Raw genomic sequence first — 14,843 nt, 5'->3', positions numbered from 1 at the left:
CTGGCTTGGGTCTGGCTGCTGTGCTTAGCTCCTTCCTGCTGCCGACCTTGGGAATGAACCTGTTGTGCCCCTCTGGCAAGATGTCCTGCTCCTGGAGTAGCTGTGTGTTTCTGTCCCCTACTCTCTGTGCAGGGACTGCAGCTGCAGAGTTTCACCCCGGGCCTGTATGCCAGGCCTGAGGTGAGTCTGAAGGGGACAAGGTGGAGTAGGGGAAAGAGGAAACTCTTGCACACACTCACTGGGCCTGGGTTAGGGCTGGATCTGGGGGTCCCAAGAACGTGGCAGAAGTTTTCACTAACTGGGTGGGAGTAGGGGGAACTGCAGAGTGGTGGTGGTGGGGATCCTAAAAGGGTGGAAGAGGGTCTCACCCACATTGTGCCTGGGCTTGCACCAGACAGGTCCCACAGGTGCAGGGTAGCCGGAAGCTCTCCCACCCACACACTCACCGGACCTAGGCTAGGACTGGATCTGGGGGTCCTGAGAATGTGGTTGAAGTTATCACTCGGTGGGCGGTGGGGGGACTGTGGAGTGGTGTATGTGGGTGTCCCAAGGGGGTTGAAGAGGGTCTCACCCACACTGCGCCTGGGCTTCGACCGCACAGGTTCTGTTGGCTCAAGGTAGCCGGAAGCTCTCCCACATATTCACCGGGCCTGGGCTAGGGCTGGATGTGGGGGTCCCAAGAACGTGGCAGAAGTTATCACTCGGCGGGTGGGGGGGGCTGTGGAATGGTGGTTGTTCCCAAGGGGGTGTAATAGGGTCCCACCCACACTGCGCCTGGGCTTGGACCACAGAGGTCCAGCTGGAGCAGGATAGCTGAAAAGCTCTCCCACACACTCACTGGGCCTGGGTTAGGTCTGGATGTGGGGGTCCCGCGAATGTGGCAGAAGTCCTCACTGGGCAGGCGGGGTGCCTTGGGGATGCAGAGTGGTGGGGGACTCCTAAGGGGGTAGAAGTGGGTCTCATCCACCCTGTGCCTGGGCTTGGACCACAGAGGTCCCACCGGCGCAGGGTAGCCGGAAGCTCTCCCATCTTAATTTTTAATTTTTACACAATCTTGCAGTTATCTGGGATGCCTTCAAACATGTGCTTCTTTTGCCTTAGCATTCCAAGTAGCTAGAGTTATAGGTGTGCGCCAACACTCAGCTCATGATAGTGTTATTTTAGAATATTTTGTAGTGTTTCAGTAACATTTGATAGTTTAAAATGAAAAGAATTTTCTTCAAAAAATAAATTAGGAAGGGAATAACCTATGAATCTTTTTTATAGGTACCATCTGCTGCGAGTGTATAAGTCAATTAGATTGTTATATTAAATACTTCAAAAAGTTAGAGGTAATTATCAGACCTGATTAGATTGATGTCATAATCATTTTTTATTTTCCTAAAAATTTTAAATCATTTTGTTCAATATTTGTTTTGAAGAAATATTTAATTCAGTAATAATGCAGACTTACAAAAATCATAATTTGTTTTCTAGGCACACTGGTCTTAGGATGAGAAGTACATTTTCATCACACACTCCCTATAATCTGTTTGTCAAAGTAAATTGGTATTTGGACAGATAATGTTTTTATCATGTCTGTGCGTGTTTGGGACAGTATTTTCTCATGGATAGTACAGCATGACTGTTGTACGTTATACAGGGCATCTCACTTTTCTGGTATCCCTTTTTTTTTAGCGGTCAATGTGCCAGGCGCCATTCTTGTTGCTGGGACTCCAGTGATAAACAAAATAAAGTTGATGCAACCAAGAGAACTTTCTAATTTGGAAGGTCTCATTAAAGGATAAACATTCATAAAAATTGTTTTTTAGGCATCTGTGAATTGCTTAGTTTATTTTATTTATTGTGGACATCCATCTTTGTGTCCTGTTTTATGGCATTCTTTTCTCAACAAGGCATACAAAGTAAAATTTAACCTTTCTATGACGACGGACTCAACATTGTCATGTTAATAATGTCTCAGGCTCTCAGGAGGTTGTTTTTGGGTCCCTATCAAGAAATACGAATGGTGGGGCTGGAGAGATAGCTCAGTGGGATAAGTGCTTGCCTAGCAAGCGCAAGGTCCTGAGTTCAATCCCTGGTTCCACCAAAAAAAAAAAAAAAAAAAAAAAGAGAAAGAAATATGAGTGGTTCGTCCATGTGCCCTGTCTTGGTACTAGTTGGCCCTGGAAAGAAGCAATTAATTAATCATATACTAGGCTTTGACCAAAGTGATCAAGAGTTGAAGCCTCATGGTTTGAAAGATGGTACATTTTATTGTGGACCACTTGTGCTAGCTGCAGTGTTAATCGTTACAGAAAGGACAAATAGTCACCCTGGCTCCAGTGGGCTTGTGAATTAGGAGCAGGCTTGATAGATCCCAGGGAACCCTAAATTTGGCTTGCAAGAGGAGTGGGATTTGGAAACTAAGTTGTAGTTGCCAGGCTCACCTTACAACTAAATCTGTGTGACAGGTAAATGAGCGCACCTTTTGGCATTTCTACCTTTGCTGTGTAGTGACTCTGGGGATATTGGGAATCTCCATTCCTACCGTGGGCTATAGCATCCTTATGAAAGACTGAAATTCATGTATCTCTCACTGTGTGCAAGGGCATTTGCTCAGGCAATATCTTTTATAAGACAAGGTAAGATCACATTACAGATTTAGGGCCAAGTTGTCCCTGAAAGATTCTTGTTGAACCCACTTGTTCTGGAGACTGGGAGCTTTAGAGATTTATTGAAACAGATTTGCCCCCAGGTTATCTGACAAGAATTTTCTGTTACAGGTTGAACCTTCCTAATCTGAAATGCTTCAGACTTTCCAAAACTTTCTTGAGTTTGATGCCACAAGCAGAAACATTTTCATACCTGATTTCTTATGATGGTTGACAGAACCAAGAATGCTGAATTACAATTATCTTCACGCTGCATATATGCTAGTGTAATACATAAATGAATTTGATGTTTATACTTGGATCCCATTTTTAAAATATATTGTGCATATGCTCATATTTAGAAATCTGAAATACTTTTAACCTCAAGCATTTTGGATAAGGGACACTCAGTCTGTGCTTCATAATTCCAACTCCAGAAAAGGGGGCAGTTACATAGTACCCCATGTAAGACTCACTTGGTGAGTTTTGTGGGTAGTTAATGGTAAGGTTGTGAGTCAGGATAAAAATGTTACTCTTCTTATGCAGATACTGAGATTTTCCCAGAAATCTCCACCAGCAAGGTGGTGACTGATGGAAGCACATTTTGGGAGTGTGTTGGCTATAAAAATTTCATTATTAATGTCACATGGGAGCCAAGAAATTAATGTATTTAACAGTGTCTGAGGTCACGTTTTTCTGTGTAATTAAAAATGTCATTCTAACCTCTTGTTATTTATGACTTTTGCAGGTTGGCAGCCTCGCTGGTTTGTTTTAGATAATGGAATCCTATCCTACTATGATTCACAGGATGATGTTTGCAAAGGGAGCAAAGGAAGTATAAAGATGGCAGTCTGTGAAATTAAAGGTGAGTTAAAACTAGAGGAGTTGGAAGTTTTGTAGGGAAGAGTTCTATAGCATTCCCAGCACAGGAAAAAACATTTTTAACCATGCAGTGATTGCCTGGGAGCATTTATTTTCTTAGTAAGCAAAAGTGGCATTCAATATTGTTAAACACAGATTTTGATAATTCTCTCTATAAATGTACCTAGAATAGAAATTAAAAATAGTCTTCCAGTTTGGACCTGATAGGTAATTTCTTGTGGGTGTCACATTAGTGTCCATGTTGCCTTTGCTTTGATTGTACTTCATTCTTGGAGATAGAAGGGTACTGCAAAGGTTGGGAACCAAATTTTGACAGGGTCATTCTGTAGGGTTTTGATAAAGTGTAGATTTGGAGTCATAAACTGAGTGCTTTGCTGAGTTGGGGATGAGCCCTTTTGGGTGGTATAGTTTCCCATCCTTCCAACAGGGTAGAGGTAAAGCAGTGGTTGTGCTACAGTGTCCATGATAGCCTCGCGGACCAGTGATTCCTTTGTGTATGTGTTTGGGATACATGGGACCGAGGTGGGGCAAATGGAATATAAATAGGCCATTCGTGTGAAGAATGGCTGTAATCTCTGCTATATAAGAGGGTGAGGCAGAAGGATTGGAAGGTTTAGGCAGGCCTGGGCAATACAGGGAGAGCCTGTCTCAGAATTTAAAAGGACTGGGAATGTAGTTCAGTAGTAGAGTGCTAGCCTAACTTGTATAAGGCCCTGGCTTCAAGCTCCAGTATTTCAGAACAGAATAAAATAAACAACAATAAAACCATAAAAAGGCAGTGTAAGGATTTTAGTTTGTCAAAGAATTGATGGTACGCTAGAGCACTGTTGAAGTAAGTGTCAAAACTCACTCCAGGCAGCCGTGTATAGTATCATGTAGTGGCGTGCTTGTAATCTGAACGCTCTGCAGAGGCTGAGGCAGGAGTATCTCTTCGAGTTCAAGGCCAACCTGAACTACGCAGTGAAGCCATGTTTCAAAAAACAAAACAACAACAATAAACGTCATCCTTGGCATTTCTCATTTCTCCTCTATAGCTTAAATAGTTCTTTTTTAAGGCTTGTTCTTTTGACATGATGAGCTCTTGCTCATACTAGCAAATGCTCTAGAATAATCTTACTGTTTTATGCATTTTCTTATTTAAATTAAACCAGAGCAGCAGTTGTATTATGCTACATTTTCTAGGACTAGATTGTTATTTTCATGTAATTTTCTAGTAATACAAGAAGAGAAAACAGATTTTTTTTTCCTTTAGATGCATATTTAGTTACAGATCTGGTTTTTCACTTTGATTTCAGATTAACTATTTTAGGGTTCTTTTAATATCAGTGATTCTTAGCGTGGGATAGATACGTCACCTAGGAATGGGCATAAGCCTTCTAGATGATTGTACGGTATCAATTTCCCTTCAGTTGAGAATTACTGCTATTCTTGATGGGTAGGCGTTATGGCTGTATAAGATACAGAAATACTTCAGTTTGATGTATCATTACTTGTATATTCTCTGAAATACATGAGACATAGTTTTGTTGTTTATTTATAACAAATTCACTAAAACACATGCCAAGTGTTGGCTTTTCAGGTACTCATTTTTGGAGTCCATGTAACTCATTTTCAGCTATGCTGTCACTAGCTATGACATTTCAGAAGTCCTCATTTGGAATTTCCTCAGGAACCCCTGGATGGAGGCAGAAGAGCCCATTGATAAATACACTAAAAAATTCATTTGAAATGTTAGGTTTTTCTTTACACACTGGTAGTTATTTCATCTTATTCCCTGATTTAATTCCAAGTGCATTTTGATCAGAACTACATTTAAACGGCTGGCCAAATAGCTCAGCAGGATTAAAGCGCCTCCAAGCAGGTGGAGGGGTCAGGAGTTCTATTCCCTGGCTTGCCATGCAGGCCCTGCCCCCGGGGCTCACTGAGAAGGCAGTTGAGAGTGGGTGGAAAAAAACATGATAAAACTACATTTAAAGTTCATGTATTTATTAGCTTTGATGATATTTAAAAGGTAGCTGCAGAATTCTAAGTCGAGTGCTTGCCTAGCAAGCACGAGGACCTGTGTTCAATCCCCAGTTCCGCCAAAAAAAAGAAAAAAAAAAAGAATTCTAAGTCAGTTTCAAAATAGTTTCAAGCCATGGCACCATCTTTGTTGTTGTTTGTTTAATCATTTTCTTGAAGAGCAGTACATGCCCAGGAAAGGGTGTTGAAGAATATTGAGACTGAAAGTATGAGCGTAGTCACCAGTAAGGCAGAAACTTAGGCTGTTACTAGCAGCTCAGAAGCCTGCGCAGTGGGATTCCTCTCGCCACTTGTCGCCTGAAGCACTAATCAGTTGTGTAACTTTTATGTGCGTGTAAGTGTTGTCTGCTTTTGGACATTTCATAGCTTTGAACAATTCACTGTTTTGTGTCTGGCTTCGTTTACTCACTATTGCTTTGTGATATTTGCCCATGTTGTTCCATGTCACTGTAGTTCAGTTGTTCTTTCTGTGCAGTATTCCATTTTGTGAATATCTTATAGTTAGTGTATCTGTTCTCCTAGATACACCAGGAATGTTTCCATTTTAAGCCACCACGAAATTTTTTTAATAAAATGTTTTTAATTGTGATACAGTACAGCTGATGTATTTATTATTTTAATCATTATTAAGTATGCTCTACTGTTGTGTTGAGAACATTCTTACATATTTCTTTTCTGACCAGCATATATCTAGAAGCACAGTAAAATTGCTGAGGCATTGAATATTAAAGAAAAAGTTATTTTTGTCATGAAACAGAAAGATGACTATGATCAAAATATGCAAAGCTGTCTCCTTGTGAAGCTAGTGGGGAGGTAGGTGGAGAGGGAAAGGAGGCCATGTGGAACATGGGTTTCAGAATGAAACCCAGAAACCTGCTTAACCAGTATGCACTAATAAAAAAAATGTGGGGGGAAAAAAGCAATCGGATATACAGAAAAGATTTTTGACATTTGTTGAAGTATGCTTTATTTGGCACTGTGATAATAGATATAAGGAATATTTCAAGGAGGTTTTGTAATAAAGGAGAGGGATTGAGCTCTAATGCAATGAAAAAGTGGGAATTTATAGCCCAAGTGGGGTTCAGGGGATTGGCAGATGACAAACTTAAGTTTTTTTAAACCAGTTTATTTATATTTACTTGAGAAGAGTTATTTACAAGCAAACTTGACATTCGTATAAAGCTGACCTCCTTAAGAAGTACTTTTGTCATACAAGTAAGATGTTTTGCAGAAGCTGGTCTTTATCCGCCTGGAGACGGAAGCCCTGTGCAGTGCAGGACTCAAGCATCTGGCTAGAACTTGGTGAAGGAGACAGTCTTTTTGTTAGATAATGCTGAACTTTTTCCAGAGTGCTTGGGTCAGTTTATTCTTCGGCCAGCAGAGTATAAGAATTCTAGTTGCTTTATGTTGTTACCAAAACTTGATATTATCAAGTTTAGTATTTTTAATACATATAGAGGTATCATGTGGTTTACCTCCTACCTCCTCACTAATTTATGTATTTTAATTTTTATTTTTTGTGGTACCACGGATTGAACTCAGGACCTTGTGCTTGCCAGGCAAGCACTTATTCCACTGAGCTATCTCCTGGCCCCAATCCTCACTAATTTATGATGAAGATATATTTTTTTTATATTAAGTGACCATTTGAATATTCTCTTGTTTTGAATTTCCTTTTGAAGTCTTTGGCCCATTTTTGAAACTGGGCTGTCTTTCATGTTAATTTGTGGGAGTACACATAATCTCGATGAATCATCCTCCCACCCCAGTTTGTATTTTCATTCTGGTACTTCTGATAAACAGTTGTTCTTAATTTCAATGAGGACTAATTAGTTTCTTTTAGATCTTTTTATGTCCTACTTAAGGTTATCTTCTGTTTTCCATTCTTGAAGGTTTATTGGCTTGCATTTTATATTTAGGTCAGTATCAGGTATATAATTAACTTAAAATATGTATTTTTTGTCAGATGTCAGGTAGGGATCAAGATTAATTTTGTCCCCATATAATTAACTGAGCATTATCTATTGAAAGTAGTAAGCTTTTCTTTATTGCACTAGATGTGTGGGTCTTTTTATAGACTGTTCTGTTCCCCTACTTACCTCTCTGTGCCATTATCATACTATGTTAAGTAATTTAGCTTTATAATCTTTATATCTCATAACCTAATTCTTCTGATTATTCATTTTTAGTATTGTCTTGGCTATTATTGTGCCTTTGTGTATTTTATACATTTTAGAATCTGCTTCCACATATCTACTGGAATGCTGAGTGGTATGACAGTAAGTCTTTAGATCAATTTGAGAATTTTATTCTTAACAGTATTAGGACTTTGAATCCCTTAATGTGATATATCTGAGTTAGATACTTGACTTCTCTAAGCAGTGCTTTGTAGTTCTGTGGGTTGAGGTCTTGGTTATGATTTTTGCCCTAGAGACTTGGTGTGTTAGAAGCATCATTTTAAAATTTGACTTCTCAGGTTATAGCTTTGGGGGTGATTACCTTTGATTGAACACATAAATCTTTACATGATTAAAAGTGAGTTAGATTAGTTTCATCTTTAGCAAATATCATTTAATTTAATTTTTTTTTTTTTTTTTTTTTTTTTTTGTGGACCAAGGATGAAACTCAGAACCTTGTGCTTTGCAGGGCAAGCACTTATTCCACTGAGCTATCTCCCCAGCCTGCAGATACCATTTGAAAGTAGAACATTCTTTCAAAGTAAGCATTTGCTTTTACTAAACTTAGCAGTTAGGCCAGGGAGATAGCTCAGTATAATAAGCACTTGCCTGGCAAGTGCAGGGTCCTGAGTTCAATCCCTGGTCCCGCAAAACAAACAAACAAACAAAACTAAACTTAGCAGTTAGCCAAAAGGAGACCTTGAGCCTTGACATTTCACTAGATTTATCCCAATGCAAAAATCTTGTATACTTACCATTGACTGTTGCATGGTTAAAACTTCTAGTATCTGCAAATATATAAGTAGACTAGAAACAGACAGCTTTTGTGGCACTTACTTACCACCGAGCATCTGGTCAAGATTCCCAGTATAATTGTTTCTCTAAGTTAAAGCTTCTGCAAGACTTTATGGGCCCTCATAATTTTTTTTTCCTCCTTTTGGTACCAGGAATCAAACTCAGGACCTCACACTTGGCAGGCAGGTGCTGCACCATTAAGCAAAATCCCAGGCCTTATATTTTTCTTTCTTTTTTTTTTTCCTTTTGGTGCCAGGAATTGAATTGAGGACTTTGAGCTTGTCAGGCAGGTGCTGTACTGCTGAGCTGCATGCATGGCCTACCCTCATACTTGACCCTACTCAGCTTGTCCAGCTTTGAATGTGAATATTACACTGAAGTAGAACACAAGATTACTTTTAGACTTATTTCCTGATTTCCTCAGTATATTTTTTATTTCCTCAATTAGGTTTTTGCTCATACCATTTTTCTAGTAAGTCTTGCTGTGGTCAAATACTGCTTGAAGACTTAAAAATTTCCCATAGGTACCTTTCTTATATAATTACTAAAGAAATTTTCTGAGGAAAGAATTCAACATTTCAGCGTACTGATTACTTTTGGCATGTCAATTTGTGTCCTTGTTTGTACTGTCAGTCTCCTAAGAGTAACAGCTCTCTTTTTTTACTATTTCTCTTTCCCTCCACTCAAACTGGCCTGAGCTGAGTATTTGTTGGCTATAGACAGCATAGCACAATTTCGTCCTACAGGAAAGATTTGGGCTTGGCTCGACATTTTTCTTTTTTTTTGCGCAACGGGGATTGAACCTCAGACCCTTGCGCTTGCCAGGCAAGTGCTTATTCTACTGAGCCATCTCCCCAGCCCCTGGCTCGACATTTTTCTTGATTAGCTTTTTGACAGTATCAGAAGGCATATGTGTGTGCAAGAGAGGAGGTGGAAATAGAGGGAGACTTGTGGCCTTAGTTAGAGGAGTATCATAGAGCTACTGTTCTCATCGAAAGTGGCCATAATTACCATTTATTTCATTCCTGCTGTATTCCAGGGACTCCCCTAGGTTTAGGCATACCAGACCATAATTCTGCTTTCAAGCAAGTCAGTGAAAAATATGGAATGTGTGTGACAGTCATTGTAGGTGGAGTTAAGTGGAGCTCGATCCCAAGGAGGGTCTCACTTCTCGGTAGTTAGCTTATCAGTGTTTTCTCCTGTGTGTGCTAGTACTGACTTAGCAGCACTGTAAGGGTCTGTGTGAGAGTGGTGGCTTGAAGGCTGCCCCTGAGTGAGCGCTAGGAAGCAGCCCTCCATGTGCCGAGAGTCATGGCTGCTTGCTCAGGTGTAGAAGCATCTAATAGAGTACCGTGTAAGAGTGGTGACTGGGTTTTCCCCGTGTTACTTACATCCGTAACTGTATTTCTGCTTTGTTTATCATCACAGTTCATCCAGCAGACAACACCAGAATGGAATTAATCATTCCAGGAGAGCAGCATTTCTACATGAAGGCAGTAAATGCAGCTGAAAGACAGCGGTGGCTGGTTGCTCTGGGGAGCTCCAAAGCGTGTTTGACTGATACTAGGACTAAAAAAGAAAAAGGTAAGTGTAAGTTTTCCTCTTGTGGTAAGAGTGCATGCTGTAACATAATAATGTAGAAGGTTTGCATATGTAGATCATCCTAGTGAAAATGTGTAAACAGTGTAAAGGTATTAATTTAGAACATGTTCAGTAAATTAGTGCTTCCATTGGTGTGTATATTATATACACAATAAAATGTTTCCTGGAATTTTAATAATGTGAAAAAATGGCCAAGGTTAAAGCAGAACTCAGAAGTATAGGTACTGTGTACATTGGTTGGCTTTAGGAATGGTGTATAAGAATTGGTTAAGTCGCCTTTGGAAAGGCAATTTGTGAGATTAACTTTTGGTAGTATATTCTTTGATACCTTTTCTTCTTTTTTGTTTTGAGACTGCTCTCAATGTGCAGGCTGGCCTTGAGCTCACTTTATAGCCCAGGCTAGTCTTTTTAAAAAATTTTTTATTAACTATATTTAGTTACAGTGTCACTACACAAATTGGACTTGGGTAGGATCACTACACAGTAATCCTCCTGTTTTCAGCCTCCCAAGCACTGGGGTTACAAGCACGTGCCACCCTGCCCAGTCTCCTTTGCCATCTTGGCATGCCCTGGGAGCAGAGCCAGCATGGCAGGCTGAGGATTGAACCCTTGGCTCCTGCATCTGCCTAAGTAGGCACTTTAATCCGCTGAGCTATCTGGCTGGCCCTTATTCTTTGATACCTTGAGTGTATTATGAATACATATTGTCAATTTAAACAAAAAAGTAAAGCAAATGATTTATGGTATTAATCTAATGTGTAGATTAAATGTGAAAACAGTGACAGTATATCTTGGTAGTGCAGTTGCAGTTTTATTTTTCTTTTCTGTATTTTTTTACTTCTGTTCTCTAGAACTTTTCATTTAGCATATATTACTTTTGCATTTAAAACAATATTAAGATAAATTAGTGAAAACAATTATAGCTATTGAAAACTGGAGACTGAGGATGGAATTTTTAACAGTGTTCAAATATATTAAAGAACATCATAGATAAAGGTATGACTAAGAGTAGGTAAGAAGGACTAGGCACTCATAAAAGCAGAAGGGCCAAAACAACTCAACCGTCCATAGGTAGATGAGTGGATGAACAAAAGGCGGTATGTGTATGTGTACCGTGGGGTATTACTCAGCCTTAAAAAAGGAAGGGAATTCAGACATGTACTACAATACAAACCATAAAGACATTATGCTCAGTGAAATAAGCCTGTCACAAAAGGATAAATACTGTATGATTTCACTTCTATGAAACACCAAGGATAAATTTATACAGGCAGATGGTAGAATATGGGGCAGAGCCAACAAGGAGGAGGGATTGGGTATTTAATGAATACAAAGTTTCTCTTGGGAGAGATGAAAAGGGTCTGGAGATAGCTGTTGGTAATGGTTGTACAAAATTTAAATGTACTTAATGCCAAGGAAGTGTATATTTGAAAATGGTTAAAATAGTACATTTTGTGTTAGGGATATTTTACATAACTAAAGAAGGAACAGACTTAAATTTGGCAATGATTGGTTGAGATTAGATTCATTGTGCAGGTAGAGCTACATGGCTATATTCTGGCATAAGTGGTTTTGTGGCTAGGGCCCCAAAGTAAGGCCCCTGGCCTGGCCCAGGGAATGCTGATAAGCACTTGAATCCACTATTATGTAGTTTTTTCTTCGGAGCTTTTACTTCTCACTTAAAGGATATGTTCCTGTAAGGGGCTGAGATGATGGCTGGGTGTTTCGTTTGTCTGGAGTTATTGAGAGGAGAGTAAGCTCTTCATAAGCGATGTAAGGTGAAAATGTTGCTTAAAAAAAACTGAAGAGAAGTGGATGTTTATATGTAATAGTTTTAATGACATAAAAATTTTAATTTGATAAACTATACAATAAAGAAAATTGAAAGAAAGTGAATACTGTATCTGGAAAAGTATTTTCAGTATAAGCTAAGCAAGAAACTAGTTTTAAAGGTTCAAGAACTTTAACAAATTATTGATTTATATGTTAAAAGAAAAACAGTCATCAGAGTTGAAAAAATGTATGAAGGCCAAAAAATAACAATTCATAAAATAAAAATGCAGGTGTTTTTCAAAAAGAAGAGAAGGTGTAGTGGAGTAGAAATATATGGAATATCCAGTGATGCTCACTTTGTCTCTGTAAGTAAGCTACTTAAACTTCATGGCAGACATGGTTGTCAATTTCCCCCTTTTCCAATTATCTAAAGAGGTAGTTCTGAGGGCCTGTGGCATCCTATTTCCGAGGTCTCAAATCTCTTAAGCTGTAGGTGTTTGTATTTATTGCCTTATTTTAAGAATGATAGCGTTTTGATTATTGTCCAAAGAATGCAAAACTGGTCCAACTGAATGGTGGTTTATGTTCCTTTCAGAAATAAGTGAAACCAGTGAATCTCTGAAAACCAAAATGTCTGAACTTCGCCTCTACTGTGACCTCCTAATGCAGCAGGTTCATACAATCCAGGAATTTGTCCATCATGATGAGAATCATTCATCTCCCAGTGTAGAGGTATAAGCAGAGTGGATCCTTTCATGATGATTGGGTTTTGTACCCCATTGGGGTGTTCTCATGCATCCCAGTGGATGACACAAACATCTTCACATTAGGGGTTTTTTTGTCCTTCCTGTTTTTGGTTATAGGAATTGAACTCAGCCCTTACTCTTGCCAGGAGGTGCTGTGCTTCACATGAGTCATTTCTAGCTACTCTGACTTTATAGACTGGAAATCCGCAGCATCTTCTAGGATGTGCGTGTATGGCCTGAGTCAAGCATGAAGCAGTGCACTTCTCCTGGGAGTCAAAGCCTGTTTCTGCAGTCACTCTGATAGTTTGGAGGTTGGGTATGTGGGTGGGGGGACATTTCACACTGTATGACTTCTTTGGACCACTACTATTCTTTCTTTTGGTAATAAGGCCCCACCTTTATTTATCCATTAAATGACTTTCAGCTGTTCTACTTCGGTGGCCACCTTCAGGATTCTCATGGAGAGTTAGAAGATTGTAGTTTAGGTTAGGTGTCTCTAAGATCCATCCACCCATCCATCCATCCATCCATCCATCCATCCTTCCATCCTTCCTTCCTTCCTTCCTTCGTTTCTTTTTTGTGGTACTAGGGATCGAACTCAGGACCTTGCACTTGCCAGGCAGGCACTTGTGTCATGGAACTATATCCCCAGCCCTAAGGTTCTTTCCTTTTTTTGTCTTTTTGAGACGGGTTACACTGTACGGTTCAGGCTGGCCTCAAACTCGCAGTGATTTTCTTGCCTCATGTGCCACTGTGCCTGGCCTGTAAGGTACATTTTTATACACGGTATTTCAGTGTATTCGGTTTAAATGCCAAGTTTGTTTTTCTCTGAATCTGATTTCATACATACATAAGAGACATTTCTTAGGAATGCACTGTTTTAAGTTCCTCAGTGTATTTTAAATTCCCTGGATTTAACCCTAACTCGTAAGGTGTCCACTGGAGACAATGTTCCACACTTGATAAAGACACTTACAACTCCATGTAGTTGTGTTTGGTTTTGTTCAGATCTTCATGTGTAATTTTTCAGAACATGAATGAAGCCTCTTCCCTGCTCAGTGCCACGTGTAACACATTCATCACAACGCTTGAGGAATGTGTGAAGATAGCGAATGCCAAGTTTAAGCCTGAGATGTTTCAGCTTCCCCATCCGGATCCTTTGGTTTCTCCTGTGTCACCGTCTCCTGTTCAAATGGTTGGAACTTCTTGCTTTTCCCTTATGTGGGTTTTGTTTTTATTTTTAAGGGTATGTTTTAGTTACTTTTTCATTGCTGGGACAAAGTACTTGACTCCCACAACCCTGAGGAGGAGAGGCTTATTTTGGCTCAGTTTGTAGAGGGTTTCAGTCCTTAATCAGGCAGGGTGGCAAGGCGGAGGAGGCGCACTTACAGTGTGGCAGGCAGGAGGCAGGGAGAAATGGGGGAGGGAGGAACACCAGCCTGGTGCTTGCGCAGTGACCCACCTCCTCCAGCTGCACCTCATCTCCCAGCATCGCCTTTCGCTATAAACTGTGTTGATGTGGGTTAGTCCTTGAGCCCATGAGGCTTTAGGGAGACATCTAGGTGTAAAGCGTAACAGGGTGGAACTAGTAGGCAGGAAGCAGTCCATGCATTGGCTTCTGTTATCATCTTCTGCACAGGATCCTCTCAGCTGAGGAGCTCAGCGTGTGTCCTTGGCTTGAGCCCTTCCCCTCAGAGGGTCATGCGCTCCCGCCCTTGCGTGTGCTTCGATGAGGGAATTGGGAGTGCTGCTCCACTTGGTACAGCTTTACAGCAGGGTAGTGTTTTCCACCTATGGCATGCAGTGTACATCTTTAATAAAGGATTAGGAGGGACTTTAAACATGTTCTGGTGGGAACAGTGTTCTGTAGTCAGTATTGGATTGAACCCCTGTAGCAGTCTCTGGTCCTTAGTTTCTTCATCTCTAAAGAAAAGTGTGTTTTATACCAGAGGGTCATCGGGAAGGATTTGACCTGCTTATGGTTAAGTGTTTAATGTTAGTTTCTTACTTCCTGATTGCCCTGAACACCAGGAGTTCTTTTTGCTGGGGTAGTGGATTATTGCCTAACTTCATTTGAGAATATTAATATTTTTTGGGGGCCTGCCCCTTAGCTCAGTTCTTGGGGCCAGGGAGATACCTCAGTAGAATTAAGCGCTTGCCTGGCAAGCACAAGGGCCTGAGTTCAATCCCCGGTTCCACAAAAAAAAAAAAAT

General features: G+C 40.2%; 1 protein-coding gene across 1 annotated transcript in view; it reads left to right on the top strand.

Annotated features, from left to right (window-relative positions):
* The first annotated feature begins 3,381 nt into the window (after window positions 1-3,381).
* Window positions 3,382-14,843, top strand: part of Plekha3 (pleckstrin homology domain containing A3) — a 20,939-nt gene continuing 9,477 nt past the window's right edge. The window contains exons 1-4 of the mRNA XM_004634714.3: window positions 3,382-3,498; window positions 9,938-10,093; window positions 12,480-12,616; window positions 13,661-13,825. Of these exons, the coding sequence (XP_004634771.1) occupies window positions 3,477-3,498; window positions 9,938-10,093; window positions 12,480-12,616; window positions 13,661-13,825 (480 nt within the window). The 5' untranslated portion in view covers window positions 3,382-3,476. The remainder of the gene's footprint in view (window positions 3,499-9,937; window positions 10,094-12,479; window positions 12,617-13,660; window positions 13,826-14,843) is intronic.

Source organism: Octodon degus, unplaced genomic scaffold, assembly GCF_000260255.1.
Source record: "Octodon degus isolate 3935 unplaced genomic scaffold, OctDeg1.0 scaffold00065, whole genome shotgun sequence".
Classification (NCBI taxonomy): domain Eukaryota; kingdom Metazoa; phylum Chordata; class Mammalia; order Rodentia; family Octodontidae; genus Octodon; species Octodon degus.
Note: the sequence above shows the minus strand (reverse complement) of the source record. Positions and strands in the feature narration are given on the sequence as shown.